The 19,339-nt window shown below is 32.2% G+C and overlaps 1 protein-coding gene across 5 annotated transcripts in view; it reads right to left on the bottom strand.

The window, feature by feature from the left end:
* LOC145277731 (protein kinase C delta type-like) overlaps positions 1–19,339 on the bottom strand; it is a 433,752-nt gene that overhangs the window by 54,929 nt on the left and 359,484 nt on the right. For 4 of the 5 annotated variants that reach the window (XM_080129566.1, XM_080129474.1, XM_080129666.1 and 1 more), the window contains exon 4: positions 13,777–13,837. In XM_080129566.1, coding sequence (XP_079985692.1) covers positions 13,777–13,837 — 61 coding nt within the window. Of the gene's footprint in view, positions 1–11,883; positions 12,039–13,776; positions 13,838–19,339 lie in introns of those variants that run through there. The other variant, XM_080129840.1, reaches the window with a different exon arrangement.

The following is a 19,339-nucleotide window of genomic DNA, read 5'->3' as shown; positions in this document are numbered from 1 at the left end:
AGTATCCTATACCTCTATAAGGCAACCATTCGCCCATGTATGGAGTACTGTTGTCACATCTGGGCTGGTGCATCTGCTGCTTGTCTCTCGCTCCTGGACAGGGTTCAAAAAAGAGTCGCAAACCTGATAGGTCCTGAACTGTCATCTGGGCTTCAAGCTCTGTCCCATCGACGAGATGTTGCATCCCTCTGCCTGTTCTACAAATACTTTAATGGTGAATGCTCTGACGAACTGCAAACACTTGTACCTCCCCGACGTAACTACCCCCGACAAACCCGACAAGCTACTAAGTCTCATCCCTTTACAGTGGAGATCCCTAGGTGCAAGAAAGCCTTTTACTCCAATAGTTTCTTCCCCAGAACTGCGGGTCTTTGGAACTCCCTTCCGGGATTCTGCTTTCCCAACTGCAATGATATGCAGAAGTTCAAGTGTAATGTTAACAAACATCTTTCTACTCTTCTCCCTTCATAATGACCCCGCTAATTAATTCCCTAATAGTAGCCCCCTGCTTCAAAGTGGCACTGTGCCTTGTTTGGGGTGAAAATTGAATAAAAAAAAAAAAAAAAAAAAAAACTCAAGGATCTGAAGATGATCAGAGGTTACATCAATAGAAACATTGTAAAAATAACAACCAAGATGAGAATAGTAGTCTGAATAATCGAAACAATCCCAAATCTCATCTAAAAATGAGAAAACATTGAATATAATTTATGCAATAATATGTATTTTGACATTGTTTGGCCAGGTCGCAATGTGTTTAGGATGATATATGCAAATTACACGTCTCCACAAAATTACACAAGGGGGTAATTTACTCATCAGAAAATTTATCATCATCGGTTTAACAGCCATTTTACATGCTGGCAAAACGCACTGAGTTACCCATTTTATAGAAAAGACATGTGGCCATGTTTATTTTCAATTTAATTTCCATGCTATATACAGTAAATATTTAATATAAGTATTGATTTAACTTTAGAAAAATGATAGAAATCATCAATAAAGGTTTGTATTGATTTATTCAAACTACTATTCTCATTAAAGTTTTGAATTGTTTTTATTACTTGTATTGATTGGACTATTGTCCTCATTTGGAAACAGACAACAACCAACATACTTGAGGACAGTCGAAGGCTAATCGGACCGAAACGTTGCACAAATAACACTCAAAATGAGAACAATAGTCCGATCAATACAAGTAATAGATACTATTCTCATCCTTGTTATTTTCCTAACGTTTCACATCTGATGTAATCTACAACTTTCTCCAGGTGTATCTTTTCGAACTTAGGAAGCTATGTACAAATTAAAGTAAAATAATTAAATATAGGTTGCCAAGTATGACGGAAAAGTTTCCAGATTCAAAAAGATGCACCTGAAGAAGGCCGGGGTGTTATATCGGTCAAAATGTTGTGAAAATAATAACCAATATGAAAATAGTAGTCTAATAATACAAATTATTGGTCCTCACTTAAAAAGATACACCTGAAGAAGGTCAAATGTTACAATTAAGATTCAAATAATCCAAATAATCAATCATCACCTAAAATAATTTCAAAGCAAAATAGTTAAAAGACCAGACTTTTTAATCTGTTAAAACCCACAATAATTTTAGTTCATTGATTAAGAATGAGTTCTTTATGCCAAATTGCTGATTGAATATGATTAAATTTGTGCTCATTTTTGTATCAGATACTAATCTCTATTAATCCTAACTGTGCATCGAACGGATACCATAATACTTAGTTTGTTGCACTTTATCATAGCAAAGGGAATTATAAAATTTCAGCTAGTAATTTCCGAGAGAAAGTGGAAGGACAGACAAACAAAGATACAAAAAGTAATCCGGAATAATTCGAATAATCCATCATCATCTAAAAAAATTCCAAAGCACAAAAGTTAAAAGACAAAAAAATGTGTGTATTCACAACTGATAATTGTTTCCATTTCAGTGTTTGTGATGAATGTGATGGGAGTGTTTGTGATAACATGGCAGATAAATGACAGAAGAAAATTCAACCGAGTTTCATCAAAAAAAAAAAAAATAAAATAATTCCAGCAAAACAAGTTTCAAATTTTCTCACATTTCAAAGCTTTTATCTTGCATATTACAGCGAACAATCCAATCTTTATATTAATAACATTGCCTGACCACTTTTTCTGTGTATGTACATCAGTGTTTCTCACCTTTGCATGACCCTTTTTTTTTTACTATGGTGTCACCACTTATCAAGGCCTAAAGGCCACTCAAGAATAAAGGTTAAAAATAAGCATCAGGTGGACGGTGTGAGACAATGCCATGATGATTAGTGATGATTGCGCAGAATTAGATTATTTAAGGCGGCAGCTCAAGAATTGTTTACACTGGGCTTGAGAACAAGCATGTTATAGTCAACTGAGAATCAGTTCCATGATATTGTATTCCATTGATGGGTAATTCTAGGAAAGAAACTTTGCTCATGAAAGTTTTGTTTAGTTTTACATGAAGAGAGAGAGAGAGAAAGAAAAAAAATGGCAATTTTTTTTTTTTTATCTTTTTAAAGCTGGGCTTTAGTAAAAAAAGAAAAAAAATGGCAATTTTTTTTTTTTTTTTACTAAAGCCCACTCAAGGATAAGAATTAAATGTGTCAACATCGATGATTGGTAATGATGTTGGTGATTGGGCAAAATTTGATTATTGAAGAGGACAGCTCAATGAGAATTTATTTACACTGGACTTGAAAAGGACCTTGTTGTAGTCAGCTGGGAAGCAGCCCCTGTGGTATTGTGTTCCACAGACGAGCAGTTCTAGGGAAGAAACTTTGCTCGTAGAATTTTCATTTAGTTTTAGGTAGAGAAACAAATGTTGCAGTATTGGATTGGCACAACAAGTGGGACATGGATTGTCTAGTGAATGCACAAGTATATGTTAATACAAGCAATATAAAAGACTTAGAATAAATAAGCAGGACAACATGTGCTTACCATTTGCGTCATCTGTAGGTATGGTAGGGTAAATGAAACAAAAATTGTACGAACGGGAGAAAAAGTTTCCTTTCAACTGTGTTTCGTCAGAAATTTACTATTGTGAGATTATAGATTCCTCACACATTTGTCGACTCAGGTGGTTTGGCTTTGTACAACATGACACATTTTTTTTTTTACCAAGGGCTCATCACTTATCAAGACCCAAAGGCCATTCGAGGATAAAGGTTAAATACAAGCATCAGGTGGATGTTGAGATAATACCATAATGACTGATAATGATGTTGGTGATTGTGCAGAATTTAATTATTTAAAAGGGTGGCTCAACAAGAATTTATTTACATTGGACTTGAAAATGTCCTTGTTGTAGTCAGCTGGGAAGCAGTCCCTGTGGTATTGTGTTTCACAGACGAGCAGTTCTAGGAAAGAAACTTTTTCATGGAATTTTCATTTTCACATATTTTTTTGTACTATTAATCAATTATTTATTGAAATTACGACATAAAATAATGTAAGACACTAAAATAAACATTTTAAAAAATCCTATCAAAAAAATATTAAAAAGTTAAATCCATCAGAATGCATTTCCATCTTTTCATAAACAAGTCAGCCATTTTAATTTTTTGTTAGTAGTTAAAAATAAAATATTTTGTAACTGCTGTAAGTTTTAAAAGAAATTTGGAAGCACTTACACTGTTGAATAGAAAGTGATTTTAGCTTTAAAATTCTTTGCAAATCCTCATGAATTTATAGATTGGAAGATATGACACTATTCAAGTCTCGATGAAGAAGTTTTTTTCATGGAGGCCAATTTAGGTCGCTTTTCAAAGTAAGGTCATGGCTTGTCATACAATTTTTCTGGGTCAAAATTTAACGTGGAATTAAAAAAAACTGTGAAAAATACAAAATCTGGACTAGTTTTAAAGATATTCTAGCATTTTCAAAGTGTGTCAGATCGCTAAATTGAAAATTAGTATTTTGGCCAGTTCCCCGAACATAATAGAACCTTGTATTGTTTTTTTACGAGAAACCTGAAATTGAAAATAAGATACTTTTTTTTTAAAGAAGCTGGAAGATTTACTGATTATTAAATTCAGAAATAACATGTACGATCATACAGATGGCAAACAAAATAAGCCACTTTACAAAGAAAAACTGTTAATCAAGCCTAAGGCATGATATGCTTCGATTTTGAAGCCAGTACAGCATCATTTAAGTTTTCACCGAGTTCCTTGATATGATGAACAAGTTTCTGATTGTAGTTTTCCTCACCAACCCATTTCACAATCAGTTTATCTCTCTGCCCATAAAAGCGATGTTGTGTGGTGGAACTTCTGCCAAGGTTATTATCTAAGCAGGAAACCAATTGTGACCATGCTTCAGCCATACAATATCATCTGGTTGAAACACACAATCATCATTTTGATCTTGATTCTCATCCTCATCAATTTCATCATCAGCGACATCAGTTTGGCCATCGTCATCGTTGTTGTCACACAACTTGTTCTCCTCTTGTTCATCCTGAGATATATCAGTTTCCTCCTCTTGGATGTATTTTACTTTTCCCGGTTTGTGGATGTTGCTTTCGGTTAGGGAATTATATTCATCTTTGCATTCTTCAAAAACACTATTAAGTGGACAACTGGTGTAAGTAAATTCAGTGAGTGTTAAGTTCTTATCAACCAGTCTCAGACCATGTAGATCCATGATTTCTGAAACCTAGAGTACTCTTTAGATTTTATTGTATTTCCTGAAAGCGTCCAAATTTCTCAACAACAAAATGATCAAATTTTTTGATAGATATTTTGTTTCACTCAGGACAACGTCCAATATGTCACCAACACTGCACACCCCTTGATCATTTTTCAAGATATCTTGTATGTTAACAATTGTATATCTTGTATGTTAACAATTGTATATCCTGTATGTTAACAATTGTATATCCTGTATGTTAACAATTGTATATCCTGTATGTTAACAATTGTATATCCTGTATGTTAACAATTGTATATCCTGTATGTTAACAATTGTATATCTTGTATGTTAACAATTGTATATCTTGTATGTTAACAATTGTATATCTTGTATGTTAACAATTGTATATTTTGTATGTTAACAATTGTATATCCTGTATGTTAACAATTGTATATCCTGTATGTTAACAATTGTATATCTTGTATGTTAACAATTGTATATCTTGTATGTTAACAATTGTATATCTTGTATGTTAACAATTGTATATCTTGTATGTTAACAATTGTATATCTTGTATGTTAACAATTGTATATCCTGTATGTTAACAATTGTATATCCTGTATGTTAACAATTGTATATCCTGTATGTTAACAATTGTATATCCTGTATGTTAACAATTGTATATCTTGTATGTTAACAATTGTATATCTTGTATGTTAACAATTGTATATCCTGCATGTTAACAATTGTATATCTTGTATGTTAACAATTGTATATCTTGTATGTTAACAATTGTATATCTTGTATGTTAACAATTGTATATCTTGTATGTTAACAATTGTATATCTTGTATGTTAACAATTGTATATCTTGTATGTTAACAATTGTATATCTTGTATGTTAACAATTGTATATCCTGTATGTTAACAATTGTATATCCTGTATGTTAACAATTGTATATCCTGTATGTTAACAATTGTATATCCTGTATGTTAACAATTGTATATCTTGTATGTTAACAATTGTATATCTTGTATGTTAACAATTGTATATCTTGTATGTTAACAATTGTATATCTTGTATGTTAACAATTGTATATCTTGTATGTTAACAATTGTATATCCTGTATGTTAACAATTGTATATCCTGTATGTTAACAATTGTATATCCTGTATGTTAACAATTGTATATCTTGTATGTTAACAATTGTATATCTTGTATGTTAACAATTGTATATCTTGTATGTTAACAATTGTATATTTTGTATGTTAACAATTGACCCAATACTGTCTGATGCACTCTTCCCCTCGTGTGACTCAAAGAAGTTGAATGTCAACTTTTTCATTTTGAATGTTAGTTGAAGGTTGAAGGAGTATGAAACAAGTCTGCAACTACAAAAATTTGACCTGAATTAATGTGTTGTCTGAATTTCAATACTAATAAAAAATATTGGCGTATACAAAAAAACTTTTCTATGAGTTGCATTTTTTTTTATTTAGAGCCTATAATTTAATTTATTAAAATTAAATTATTTTTGGCTACAAAAGCCAATGTTCTCTACAAAATTAGTTGCAACTTTTCCTGTTTGCATCAAATTTTGATGAAACTGGTATTTTCTGATCAGTAGATGGTGCGTTGTATTGACTAATATTTCACACTTCATGTACGCATTAGAAACTATGTGGGACTTTAAAGCTAAAAAAATGTCAAATTTGGAAAAAATTCGAGAAAAAAAATTGTCATAGACAAAAATGCGCATTCTTGCATGGCAAATCTCCAATAAGCATTTTTGGTCTAAATTCCATCTACATATGGTACTTTCTTGCTTGAATGTCTTATTTCGTGTCTTGGGTAAGTGAAATTTGAAACAGGACTTTTTATTTGACTGCCTTAATTTTTGTCACAATTTTAAGCCTATTTTTTGATAACTTTTCACACAAATGGTGATCTAACTTGAAAAATGTAAGTTAGAAGTAGGTAAACCCTAGATAATTTTGAAAGCTAAACTTATTGGCTACAGACCTAACCACATGACCAGGTCTATGCTTGAGGAGGGTGGCTGGAAATAATTTTGGCCTCATGTGAGAAAAACTTCTTCATGTAGACTTGAATATGTCACATTTACTTTTTCTTTTATTTACTCACATTCATCCGAAACAAGACAAATTGCCAGAGCAGCAAGACGCTACTGTGAATTAACAACACTCCAAGTGGGGAGTTGATTAGCAAGATGTCTGTTTATGTTACACTTAAATTACTACATGTTACTATAGTTGAGGAAGCAGGATACAGGGGGAGGGGGTTCTAAAACAGTTTGCAGCAAGAAATTTTCTAAAGTAAAAAGTTCTCAGTGAAATTTTGCTGATTATTATGTTATAGATTTACCGCTCTTTTGTAATAAGAAAGAATAAAGCTGCAATCTTGATAAAAACAAATGTTTGCTAAAGTTCTCTTCATTGTCACTGTTTTGGCTGCTATAGAAATAAGCTCTTTTCATGAAGAAAATAATACAAGGAGACATTTGCTAAGTTTTCTTCAAGATTTTTATTTAGAGAGAATTGACTCAGGAGAGAAAGACTAATGTTATCTTAGCTAATTATTTACTTCTTAATTTCCTGGAGTGATGCACGAGATATCGAGGTAATATTTGCTTAGATTATCAAGTTTCCTCTGTCTTATTCGCACGCTTTCCACAGAGAGACTGATTTAAAACCCTTTGTTTCTTATCAGCCAGAAACAAAACCGAAAGTAATATTTTGTAAGCAAAAAAAAAAAAAAGAAAACAAAAATGCTGCATGGTGAATGCAAACTTGCAAAAGTTACATTCATAAGCGTTATCGATCGGACCACGACGACACAGATGTTATGATGTTGCAAATTTAGCTTTTTAAAATGAAACAATAAATTGACCGTTCACGCATGCGTGATTAACAAACAATGTTGAAACAAACGTTTTTACCTAACCCTAACCCTTCAAACAAAATATTTTTGCATTAAATAATTGAAGATGTTTTCTAATTTTTCAATATTATGTGTCTGAGAGATTGCTCTTTCTAACAATATAAGGTTCATGCCTGTTTGATGCAGATGACAAAAGTTTTTAGCAGACATGCAAACACACACACAGACAGCTGAGATTTATATTATAGACTAGCGGGGGTACTTGGTGTTGCCCGAGGGTGGAGAGAGTTTATGGTAAGGGTATTGATCAACGGAGCCCTAAAAAAAAGTTTCGAAACACCCTAAAATGAAAATAGCAGTGATTACCCATGCAAGCACAAAAAAAAAAAAAATTGATCAACAAAGCCATTAAAAAAAAAAAATTTCACCAACTGAAGTTGTGAGGCGTGAATGACTTTGTAAATATGTTGACAAAAAAGTGACCCCTCCTTGTAGAAAACGGCCCAGTTGATATGTTTATAGAATTTCACTTGTAGTTGGTTGTTTTTTATTTTGACGACGAACAGCTGAGGTCAGTTCATAGAAGAAAGTGAAGGAAAACAAGAAATGATAAAAATGGATTTGAGAGAAAAATAAATTAAGACCTACCCAGTGATATGCTAGTTTAGAAGTCAATTTCTTAAAACCGTCTAACCGTTAAAGCTGACATTAAACTGATTATGATGATGATGATTTGTAGTAATTGTCTTTATTTTTGTTTGTTTGTAATGATCGCATCAATTATTTTGTAATTTTGTAATTATTTTCAGTCGTCCAAATGTATTTGTAATAAATATATGAACAAGATTACAAAAATATGTCTGCAAAATTCAATGACATTTTGAATTTCTCATCAGGAGCAATAACGCACACAATTTATCAAAATCAGGTTATCTACAATGGAACAGTTTCCTCAGGAATCAAATTTCAGAAATAAATACGATTTCTACATTTTAAAAATTTTTTCTTCTTACTGATGAATTTTGTTTATTTAACAGAAAAAGAAATGTTTTTGCTTGGAGAATTTGCTGAGAATTCAAATATTTTTGTCCATAATATAAAGGACAGTTGTGTGTGTGTGTGTGTGTGTGTGTGTGTGTGTGTGTGTGTGTGTGTGTGTGTTTGTATGTCTGGCTTAAACTAAAAAAAATTAAAACAAACACCCACAAAGTTGATATTTTTTGTTGCCTTGAATAAATGATACCTAAAATTTAGAAAAAAAAAAAACAAAAAACATTATTTTACCCTAAATTAGCACCGATTGAGGTGGGGGGGGGGGTCCAGCCATTTGATATACTAACTAAAGGGAAGAAACAGTTTTTAATGAAAGGGTCGATTTTTTTATGCAGACTTGTTCCTCGAGGAATCTATAAAAACGATTGGTTTGTGCATGTGTATATCAAGAGAGAGAAAGGGCTGGGCAGAGAAGAAAAGAAAAAAAAAACAGTGGAGGGAGAAAGAGGAAGTTTTAAGAGAAATATATTACACTTTTGTACCGGATAATAAATAATAGTCATTACACTTTTGTACCGGATAATAAATAATAGTCATTACACTTTTGTACCGGATAATAAATAATAGTCATTACACTTTTGTACCGGATAATAAATAATAGTCATTACACTTTTGTACCGGATAATAAATAATAGTCATTACACTTTTGTACCGGATAATAAATAATAGTCATTACACTTTTGTACCGGATAATAAATAATAGTCATTACACTTTTGTACCGGATAATACCGAGTAGTCATGCTGGTAATCTATAAATAACTTTTTTACTTCATCTTGGTTGTTCATTTCACGTTTCAACTGATGTAATCTCTGACCTTCTTCAGGAGTCTTTTTGAATTTAGGAATCTTTATGTTGAACTCGTAACCTATATACTAAATTTCAAACTGAATTAATATAATCAACAGGGGTAGATTGATCTTGTTCCATCAACCTTGACCGGGCAAAAGTGTTAATTAATTAATATGTTGGTGCAACCTCCAGAAAAATGCTACTTTACAATGATTTACAGTCAAAAATTTATCCGTTGTCTGATAGATCCATGTTAGTAATTAAAAATAATATAATAAACATTTCTATTTGGTCATGGCTGCCAGAATGAGAACAATCTACTCTTGTGGATTAAATGAAAAGTTTGATGTTTATTTATATTGAAACACATATAAAAAAAATATGGCAAATAAAAATAAAATAACAGCAACATTTATGAATATACTTATCAGTTGGAAACATTGGTGTACATCATAAATTATGGAAAATTATCAGATAGAAATTTTCCGACCGCCCCGGGCGGCAAAAACTGATGCTATGCCACTGAGTACAGGAGCACAAAACGAAAACTTCAGGTAGAACAGTGACATGGAGAAAAGATAACGAATTGTTTACTATTAATCAAGATGAACAATCACTCTAAAGAACAACAAAAATAATGATAATAGTAAAAGGCTAAAAGTAAAATACAAAAAACTCCATTAATTTGCGGGGGGGGGGGGTACCAGACCAGCAAGTCAAGTAGATAAACTGTTGAGTGGTTTTAATTATTGGATTGACCGTGAAATCACTTTGGAAAGAGGGTTAACTATGATGACCGATTCACTTATTCTACCTTATACATATGGTCTTTGGGACCCCCCTCCCCACGAGTAATGGTAAAGGGTACAGAGAGAGAGAGAGAGAGAGAGAGAGAAAGAGAGAGAGAGAGAGAGAGAGAGAGATAAAAACAGAGACAGAGAGGAAGAGAGAGACAGACAGATAGAGGCAGAGACGGAAAGAGAGAAAGAAAGACAAATTATTAGAAAATTATCTTCTTCTAATATGAAGACGCTAAGTGATCTTGTTGTTTGGGGTTTGTGGACTACAAATGGTAAATTAATCTTATTTACAATTAAAATTCTACTCAATAATTTCCTGTACTTTTTGTGTACACTAATATTTTTCACTAACAAGTAAGTACGAGAAATGTTCCAAAAGTAATGCTTCCTATTTTTTTTTTTTTCAATAGATAAAAATGGATTGCAAATTGCATTGTCATGATGACTGAACTTATACATTCATGATGTGAAAGTTTCATGTCTCTTTGATTGAGATTGTCGGACTGACTTCCTCATCTTGGTTGTTATGAGGAAGTCAGTCCGACAATCTCAATCAATGAAAACACCTCATCTCAAAAATACAGACAATTACTATTTCATCTCTCTGTTGAAGATATTGATGCTGTGAGATTCCAAGAAAGCAGCCTCTCTTTTGGAGATGCGTCAGGAGCAAAGATGCGTCACTGAATTCCTCTATGCAGAAAAACGTGAACCGACCCACATTCACCAACGACTGTTGAACATTTACAAAACTGATGCAGTTGATGTTAGCACAGTTAGGAGATGGGTTTGTCGATTTAAGAGTAGTAACAGAGATACAAGTGACAAAACACACTCAGGACTTTTGCTAAGAAACATCATTTATTGCTGGCAAAAGTGCATTGAGAATGGTGGTGACTAGATAGAAAAATAAATTCTGGTTGCTCGTTTTTATGGTACCATTCCTATCTTCATAGCTCTTCAATGTTGTAGTTTATTTTAGTTAAAAAAAAAAAAGAGGCCTTACTTTTAGAACAACCCTTGTATACATCCATAAGTATTTGTACTATTTTGTTTTGAACTGCTGTATTTTTTTATGTATTTCAATATAGATAAGGATCAAAGATTTAGTTTGAAATAGTTTCCTAAATTCAACAATGATACCAAAGTTTGAAAAGATGTACCAGAAAAGATGTACCGGAAGAATGAAATGTTGTGAAAAAGAAAAAAAAAAAAAAAAACACACACACACACACACACAAAAACAGAGAATAGTAGCCAGAATAATCCAAATAATCTACCTTAAAAAAAGCAAATACAAATTAAACACACATTAATTACAAAAAAAAAAAAAAAAAAAGAAAGAAAATGTAAATAAATCAATAAGGGACTTTTTTTTCTGTTCTAGAAACCTGGGTTTCATTTTGTGTGGTTGTCATAACCTGTTACTGGGTTTTACAGAGCTAATATCATCTGCCATGGGGACTGATATGTAAAAGTACCCAAATTTGCTTGTAAATAAAAATAGATACATATACTTGTATATGTCATGGGTACATACCATTATCTTACTGGAATGAATAGTTTCACATAAAACAAAAAAGTAAAATTAATTAAATGACAGTTTTTGCTGAAACCGTTAAGGCGTAAAAAGGTTTTGTTGTCAGCAAAAGTTTTCAGGAAGGGATTTGGACAATTACCTGAACTTGAAATCATTTTTCCTTTTGTCTTTCACTCTCAGACAAAATTATGGTAACGAGTCTCATCAAACTGGCATTTTTGGAAGAATTAAGCAACTTCTTTGTTTTCGTCCTGTCTTTACCAATACACAGCAATGTCAGGCAGGAAATGTTATGTATTATAATGTGTGTGTGTGTGTGTGTGTGTGTGTGTGTGTGTGTGTAAATATACAGAGAAACAGAAATATCCGAGCAAAAATAGAAACATAAGGGAAAAAAAGAGAGAGATGGCAGATGAAAAGGGGGAAAAAGGGTGAGAAAAAAAAAGAAGAAAATATGTCAAAAAAAAGTGAAAAAAAAAACAAGGAAAAAGAAAGATAGAGGAAAAAGGAATATGAAAAAGAATGAAGAAGGAAAAAGTAAAATAAAAAAGTAAAGAGTAAAATAGAAAGAGAAAAACGAGAAAAAAAAAAGGAATGCCGAAAAAGTGGGAAGAGATAAATGGAAATAAAACAAGAGAGAAGAAAAGAGAAAAAGGTGAAAGAGAGAGGGGGTGAGAAAAAAAAAAGAGAAAGATTATATAACCTTTTTTTTGTTAGTTTATCTGCTTTTAAGGAGTGGGAATCTACGACCAGCTGTGTAGACACCAGGGACAAAAATTCCCACGCCGCGGAGTGGGCGGATTTGTATTTTCGGATTGGGTTCAAAGTCACACACGACAGTTTATAATCAAATTAAAAACACAACATCAACCGAGATATTCTTCGGACAATTTTTTAATCACTACTTCCAGAATAAACTACAAAAATAACCAATAATTCGCTTAACATTCAACTAAAATTCATTTCTTTTTTTCTCTTCATTAAAATTGCTGAAATATGTTTGCATTCATGACTTTCATGTTCTTTAAGCAGAGATGATGCTGACATGCCAAGCATTCATTAACATCAATAAAAAATGTCAAGTGATCGACCATAGTCAAGGGTGACCTGAAGGCTCCCTTTTCATTAGCTATTATACTGAGGTGTAGGGGAGGGCATCACTCCTTTTCGAGAATTACATCATTTACTTTCCTCCTTATAATTTTGCGTGCTTAGCAAAGAGACATCAAAAGCAATTTTTCAGTCTTTAGTATGACTCGACCAGCCCATTAATTAACATTAACCATTTATGTAAATTAATCATCTACATATTCCGGTTTGATTTTGAATATCAAAAAAAAGATAACTTTAGATGCTAGATACAGGGATGTTGCTGCTCCTTCTGATGATGATAACAACAGCAACAATTAGTGAGACGCCACAGAAATGGGGGGGGGGCATTAAGTTCCATTTTGTAAGTCTTTGGTAGGACTCGATCTAGGATTGAACCCTGGTCTCTGAGCCCATTAACAAACATACTAACCATCATAGAAAATGGAGGAACAAAATTAACTTGACCTGGCCAATCAAACACTTTTACATACCAATGATTACTTATGGATTCTTGTGTTGTAGTTAATATCCATCCCTGTTTCCTACTTCCGACTGTACTAACACGCATAAATATAAATGTAATGTGAACAAGCATCATGCTGCTCAACTCCCTACTTAGTTGGAGGATGGCCGAAACAAAGATGATTTGATACTCCATCATAAGATGCGAAAAAGGCTGAACTTGATCCGAACCAAACTTTGTATATTGTCAAGAGAGAAGTTCAGTACAGACGCTGCTTTGTAGGATAAACACAGAAGAAAAAAATATGATGGTATGAATTTTTGCAGAGAATCTATTTACTTCTGCCTTGTGTGCGTGGTTGTGTGTCGATGAGAAGCAAAAAAATAAAAAATAATTATCCTGAAAATGATGATTTGGACAATTTGAAAATAACATGCAAGATAATAAAAAGAAGTAGTAACTGAACTAACAACTTACCATCTTTTTCTGGAAAATGCCGAACTTGAATTTGTAACTGACCCTGAGGTTCTAGTGGTAGCTGTAAAGAGAGAAGTGGACATGTTACTGACATAATTTAACAAATGTATCCTTGAAGCAGCACAGATTCATGTAATAATTATGTTCAAACATGGCGTTCTCAAATCATCATCATCGGCCTAACATCCGTTTTACACATTGGCTTTTAGAAATTGACTTCCAAACTAATCTTCTTCTAACCAGCTCTTTATTTATCCCTCTCTTTTTTTTTTTTACATGGAGTTCACCACTTATCAAGGCCCAACGGCCACTCGGGGATAAGGGTTATTGTGTGTACAGTACTCAATGGGATAGTGTAGCAATAGTGTTGGAGAATTGATAAGGTGTCATTAATTGGAGGGGGGGGGCGGTTCTCTCTTTTTCATCTTTATCACTTACTTCCATATTTTTCTTTGCCATTTTTTGCCAACTGACCTTGCTACCTCAACTGTCCTACATTTACTAACTTCAAATCACTCATCAATTCTTTTAATATGACCAAACCATTGGTAGTCATAATAAAATAATATTTATTGATTTTAAACTACCAGTAAAACTAAAATAACCTCCTAACAAATGTGTTTTTACGTTTGAGAAAATATCTTCACATTTAAGATGTGTTTTTATGCTAATCAGGACACAATAACACTTTTTATTTTTTTAAATATTTAGAGATTTATAAAGAATCGGAATCAGTAATTTAGTACGGAATCAGAAAAAATATTAGAATCATCCCATCACTGCTCAAATCAAACATTCATTGAATCATTTTCATATCTCTCCATGCAACACATATCCTCAACCCTGAGTTGCCAGGTTCTATTTCCATGCATCACAGTATATACACATAGTCTTCCCTTAGTCGAGAGTGGTAATGCTCGGCTTATTACTACATCTCCTAACACTTATAAACACATTAGCACCTGCTCCATCTCGTGCTCTAACAATATTACCATGGTAACAAAATTCTAAACAACTTAAATAGCTTCACCATTCAAATATACTTTCTCCACATCTGAGTTCTCATCTGTGTATACTGCACACAAACTGATTATCTATCATCTCTCGATTGACCTGTAATCTCACGGCACTTTGTGTGTATCTAATGCTTATAAGTATCGCAAAAAATTAAGCTGCTTTCAATTCCTTTTCCACAAACTGGTCAGGAGAACTTTCCTCTTTCTGAAGGCTTTCTAGTGCTATAATTACTAATTATCACTTTGGCTTTGGTAACATTCACTCTCAGACCTTTAGTTTCCATAGCATTCTTTCAAGTCTTTAACTGACCGCTTAATGGACAACTAAACGTGCACAGAAGAACAGGATTTTGGAGGTCAATTTCAAAATTGTTGAAGTTAAGAAAGCTAAAAATATAATTTATATATTTATTGAACTTAATACTACAATATTTTCCTTCTGCATTTATTCCACAAAATCCTGGTCTGCACTGGAATTTTCTATTCCGGTTAGTTTGATTGTAATAGTTGCGTGACAATACCTTTATTTGGCACATTTATCACACAGTCTGCAAAGGGGAGGGAGTGGTCGAGCCATACTTGACTTGGAAAGCTCCACACTCTTTGATTACATCTTTCTAGCTGCTGGTCCCATTGCTTATTCGTCAAACTGACCTGTCCGGTTCTGCTCCAAAACCTAGACTACTCAAAATCTTGATTAGCTGGCTGTGACGTCATTTGCCAAAGAACACGTATCAATTCACATGTCAGAGATCAACATTTCTAAACTATTCTTTACTTATTTTGTTTATACTTACTCCCATCTAAAACCCACTACTCTAAACATTTTTATGTTTAAGAATTTTTAGAAAGAATATTGATTCTGGTACTTGTACAGTTTAATCAAGACATTAAAAAATAAAAATATTGAAAAAAGTTTAAATTGTATGTATCCGTTATGGAATGAAGTTCTCCGAAAAAAAAAAATTTCACTTAATTTCATCAAGTAGTTTTGGTTTTACAGCGAAAAACAATTTATTATGATACCGAGCAAAAGGTTCAATTTTTAGAAAGAAAAGCTAGTATTAAAGATGGAGAGAGAGTGTTGGCGCTTTAACTGGAGTTATCTCCCCGTGGCGTTTCTAAAATTCAAACAAAATATTTTTAAAAATCCAAGATATCTGCTTCAATGTGCTGTCATAAAAACATGTTTTTCCGTTGTAAAAAAAACAAAAAAAAACTACTCATCAAATTAAGTGAAATTTTTTTTTCGGAGACCATCAGTCCAAAACGGATACGTAGAATATAACCTTTTTTTGATATTTTCATTTTTAAATGTCTTGATTAAACTCTACAAGTACCAAAATTCTTATTTTCCAAAAAAAGTCGAACTATAAATTTAGTTTGTTTCTGTATCTCTTAAATATAATCACGTTGTGATCATCACTTATGCTTGAAATTATTTCTATTAACTAAGTTTAATGCTATTCTTATCAATATTTCAATATATCAATATTCTTATCAATATTTTTGCAGAATTTATTGCTTTTTACTTTTTAGTATTTTATTTTTACCTTCTTGTTATAAGGTGGATTAAACCAAATAGTTTTTCTTTTTTTATTATTTTTATTAAATTTTAATTCATTATCATATCCGATATTTTATATTCTTTTTGTGTTGAGTGAATATATTTATATTGCTGTAATTAATTGCTAAAAAATTACATTTGCTTCTCTATGTTTTTTTTGTTTTTTTTAAATAATGAATTCAATTCTGGTGTATCTTGTCAAACTAAGAAATCTTTCTGTAAAACTTAGGATTCTGAATGGAACTCTTTATTCAATCCATGGGGATAACATGCTCTCATTCTTACAGCCATGAAGGGTAAGTGTAAAGTAATTCACAGCTGTCTTTTGAATGTTGCTGACATTGAGGAGTGAAACTTTAATGTCAAAGAGAGTGTCACTTGCAACTGAATTTTACCAAGTACTTTATCCACTACGCCACGGGTCCTAGGTTTAAAAAGGAAATTCAGACAAAACAAAGAAAATCCCTATATATTTGATTTTAGTTCCATTTCAAATTCTGTAGAGATTCAAGTCCAATAGAAAAATTCCAGAGTTTGACAAGATACACCCGAAGAAGACTGTCGGTTATACTGAGCAAAACCTGCAAATAACACTCAAGATGAGAACAGTAGTCCGAAGAATCCAAATATGAAAAATATTCAGAAACAAAAATATATTATAGAGAAAAATATTAAATTGACCCCATACAATAAATAATGTTACTGATACTGTTTGTTGTTGTTGAAATGTCATTTGTCCTGGTTGAGTTGATGTGGCTTCTTTGCTGGCTTGCACTGCATCTAAAATCATGACAACCCATGCATGGTTAGTCTAGTGACCAAGGTAAACCTATTAATGCATTTAATCAGACACACAACACGACAGATACAGAAACATCAAACTTCAATAAAAAAAAAATTCCCCTCTTTATCCTTTATAAGTAATTGAAGTTCATGAGGAGTTCACCAACAAACTAAATACTGAACATTATTAAAAAGATAAAGAAATAAAAAAAATTTGGATTATTGTTCTTGCGTATTATTCTAATTTCGATTGATGTAATCTCTGACATTCTTCAGGTGTATTTTGTTGAATTCTGGAATTTTTCTGTTGAATTCTAGAATCTATACAGAATTTTGAATGAAACCCCTTATTTAATCCTCTCATTCTGCCAGCTATGACTGTAAGTAATTCACAGTTATATATTTTTATATTATCTGCACTTAGGATTGAACCATCAATCTACAGAACTGAATTTTTACTAAGTACTTTATCCTAATGAATGGGTCTTTGCAGGCAAGTAGTCTGAATAATCCAAATAATCTAAATTATCAATGGTTATTAAAAACAAAATTCAGAAACATGATAAAAAGATGAGCTTTTGAATTTGGTCTCTTAGTTACATCACTAGTTTGTCTTTCATACTTTATTCAGTTCTTCCGGGAGTGTTTCAAAAACAGTAGTGAAATTAGGTCAAAAAAATTTAGTCAGCTTTCTTTTTTCTTTTATATTAAACCAATTGAAAGAGAGAGAGAGAGAGAGAGAGAGAGAGAGAGAGAGAGACATTTAGTCAGAAGAAGTATTAGAGAGATAGAAAAAGAAAGAGAGGCACAGAAAAAAAAAGAGAAGGGATTAGTAGGAGGGAGACAGAGAGAAGTCTTTAAAGAAAGATGCAAAACTAGTCTAGCTAGAACCACCTCAAAGAATTTTCGGTACTTATACAGAATAAGAACCTACATTTTCTGGGTGGTTTATGTAAAGTTTTGAAATGTGTCAAAAAAAGTTTTGCAATGTTTTTTTTTGTTTTTTTTTCGTCCAAATGCTCACCAATTTTTTCAATGAAAAATATATTATTTCTCATTGAAATTATAATTCAATGAAAACAATATTTTTTTGTTGTTATGAAGAAAATACAATGAATAATAATTGGACAATTTTTATGAAACTTAAAAAACACTCATTGTAAGGTAAGTTTCATGAATATTTATTTTTTGAATAACAAACAATCGATTGTAAACATAAGTTTTTATTTTTTAAATGATTTTTTCTGTTTTTAATGATTTTTTTTTGTTCAAATCAAGAAAAATATTCAGTTTTCTTTTTTAATAATCAACCAATGATGTTTGCTGCAGTATTTCATTGGCTTAGCATTTTGGCACCTTTCTACATCTTATGTAAACTACTCTGAAAATTCTGCCAATAGCACAGTCCTTCTTTTGTATAAGTACCGAATTTTCCATTTTTCCATGTGTACTTAAAATGAATCAGAACTATCATGGACAAAGTTTCTTACCAAGAACTTCTCAATAGTGGAATACAATACCACAGGGCAGCTTCCCAACTGAGTACAATATGGTGATTTTCAAAATCCAATGTTAACAAATTTTTGTTGCGTTTTACATTTAAATAATTAAATTTTTACCATTTCATCCATCATTTCCAATCCTCCCAAGACGTTCATCGTCAACCAACAATCTTATAAACTCTCATCCTTCAGTGTTTTTTGGCCTTTATTAGCAGTGAGACATTAGTAAGAAAAAAATGTTAGACACTGTTTTTGTAACTGCCACTTTTTTTTATCCATGCCCCACCCTCTGGCCAATGCTGGTTATTCCTGCTAGTAGTAAGATAATTATGAAAAAAGGGTCAATTAATCATCAATCATGGTCCATGAAAAAGTCAAATTAGGAATGTTTTAATAGAATGTGTTAGGAGGTTAGTACCGTTCTCCAAGTGACCCAACCATCCTATAAAAAGAGGTCAAGAGGTCACATCAAAGTGTGTACAGCTGGGAAGCTATAAAGTCAGCTGTTTTCTAGAGTAATAGTCCCCCAGAAAAAAATTGTTTTCTCTTTAGTTTAAGACCAAGAGAAAAAACAAAAAAACAAAAAAAAAAAACAGAAGAACCATATACTTAATTATCTTTAAATACAGCCAGAATCTGCTAATTTAAATGCTTCTAAACATTTTTTTTTTTAAAGCAAGAACCCTTGGCTTAGG

The sequence above is a fragment of the Euprymna scolopes genome, chromosome 1 (genome assembly GCF_053919585.1).
Source record: "Euprymna scolopes isolate OS-2025 chromosome 1, ASM5391958v1, whole genome shotgun sequence".
NCBI classification, from domain to species: domain Eukaryota; kingdom Metazoa; phylum Mollusca; class Cephalopoda; order Sepiida; family Sepiolidae; genus Euprymna; species Euprymna scolopes.
Note: the sequence above shows the minus strand (reverse complement) of the source record. Positions and strands in the feature narration are given on the sequence as shown.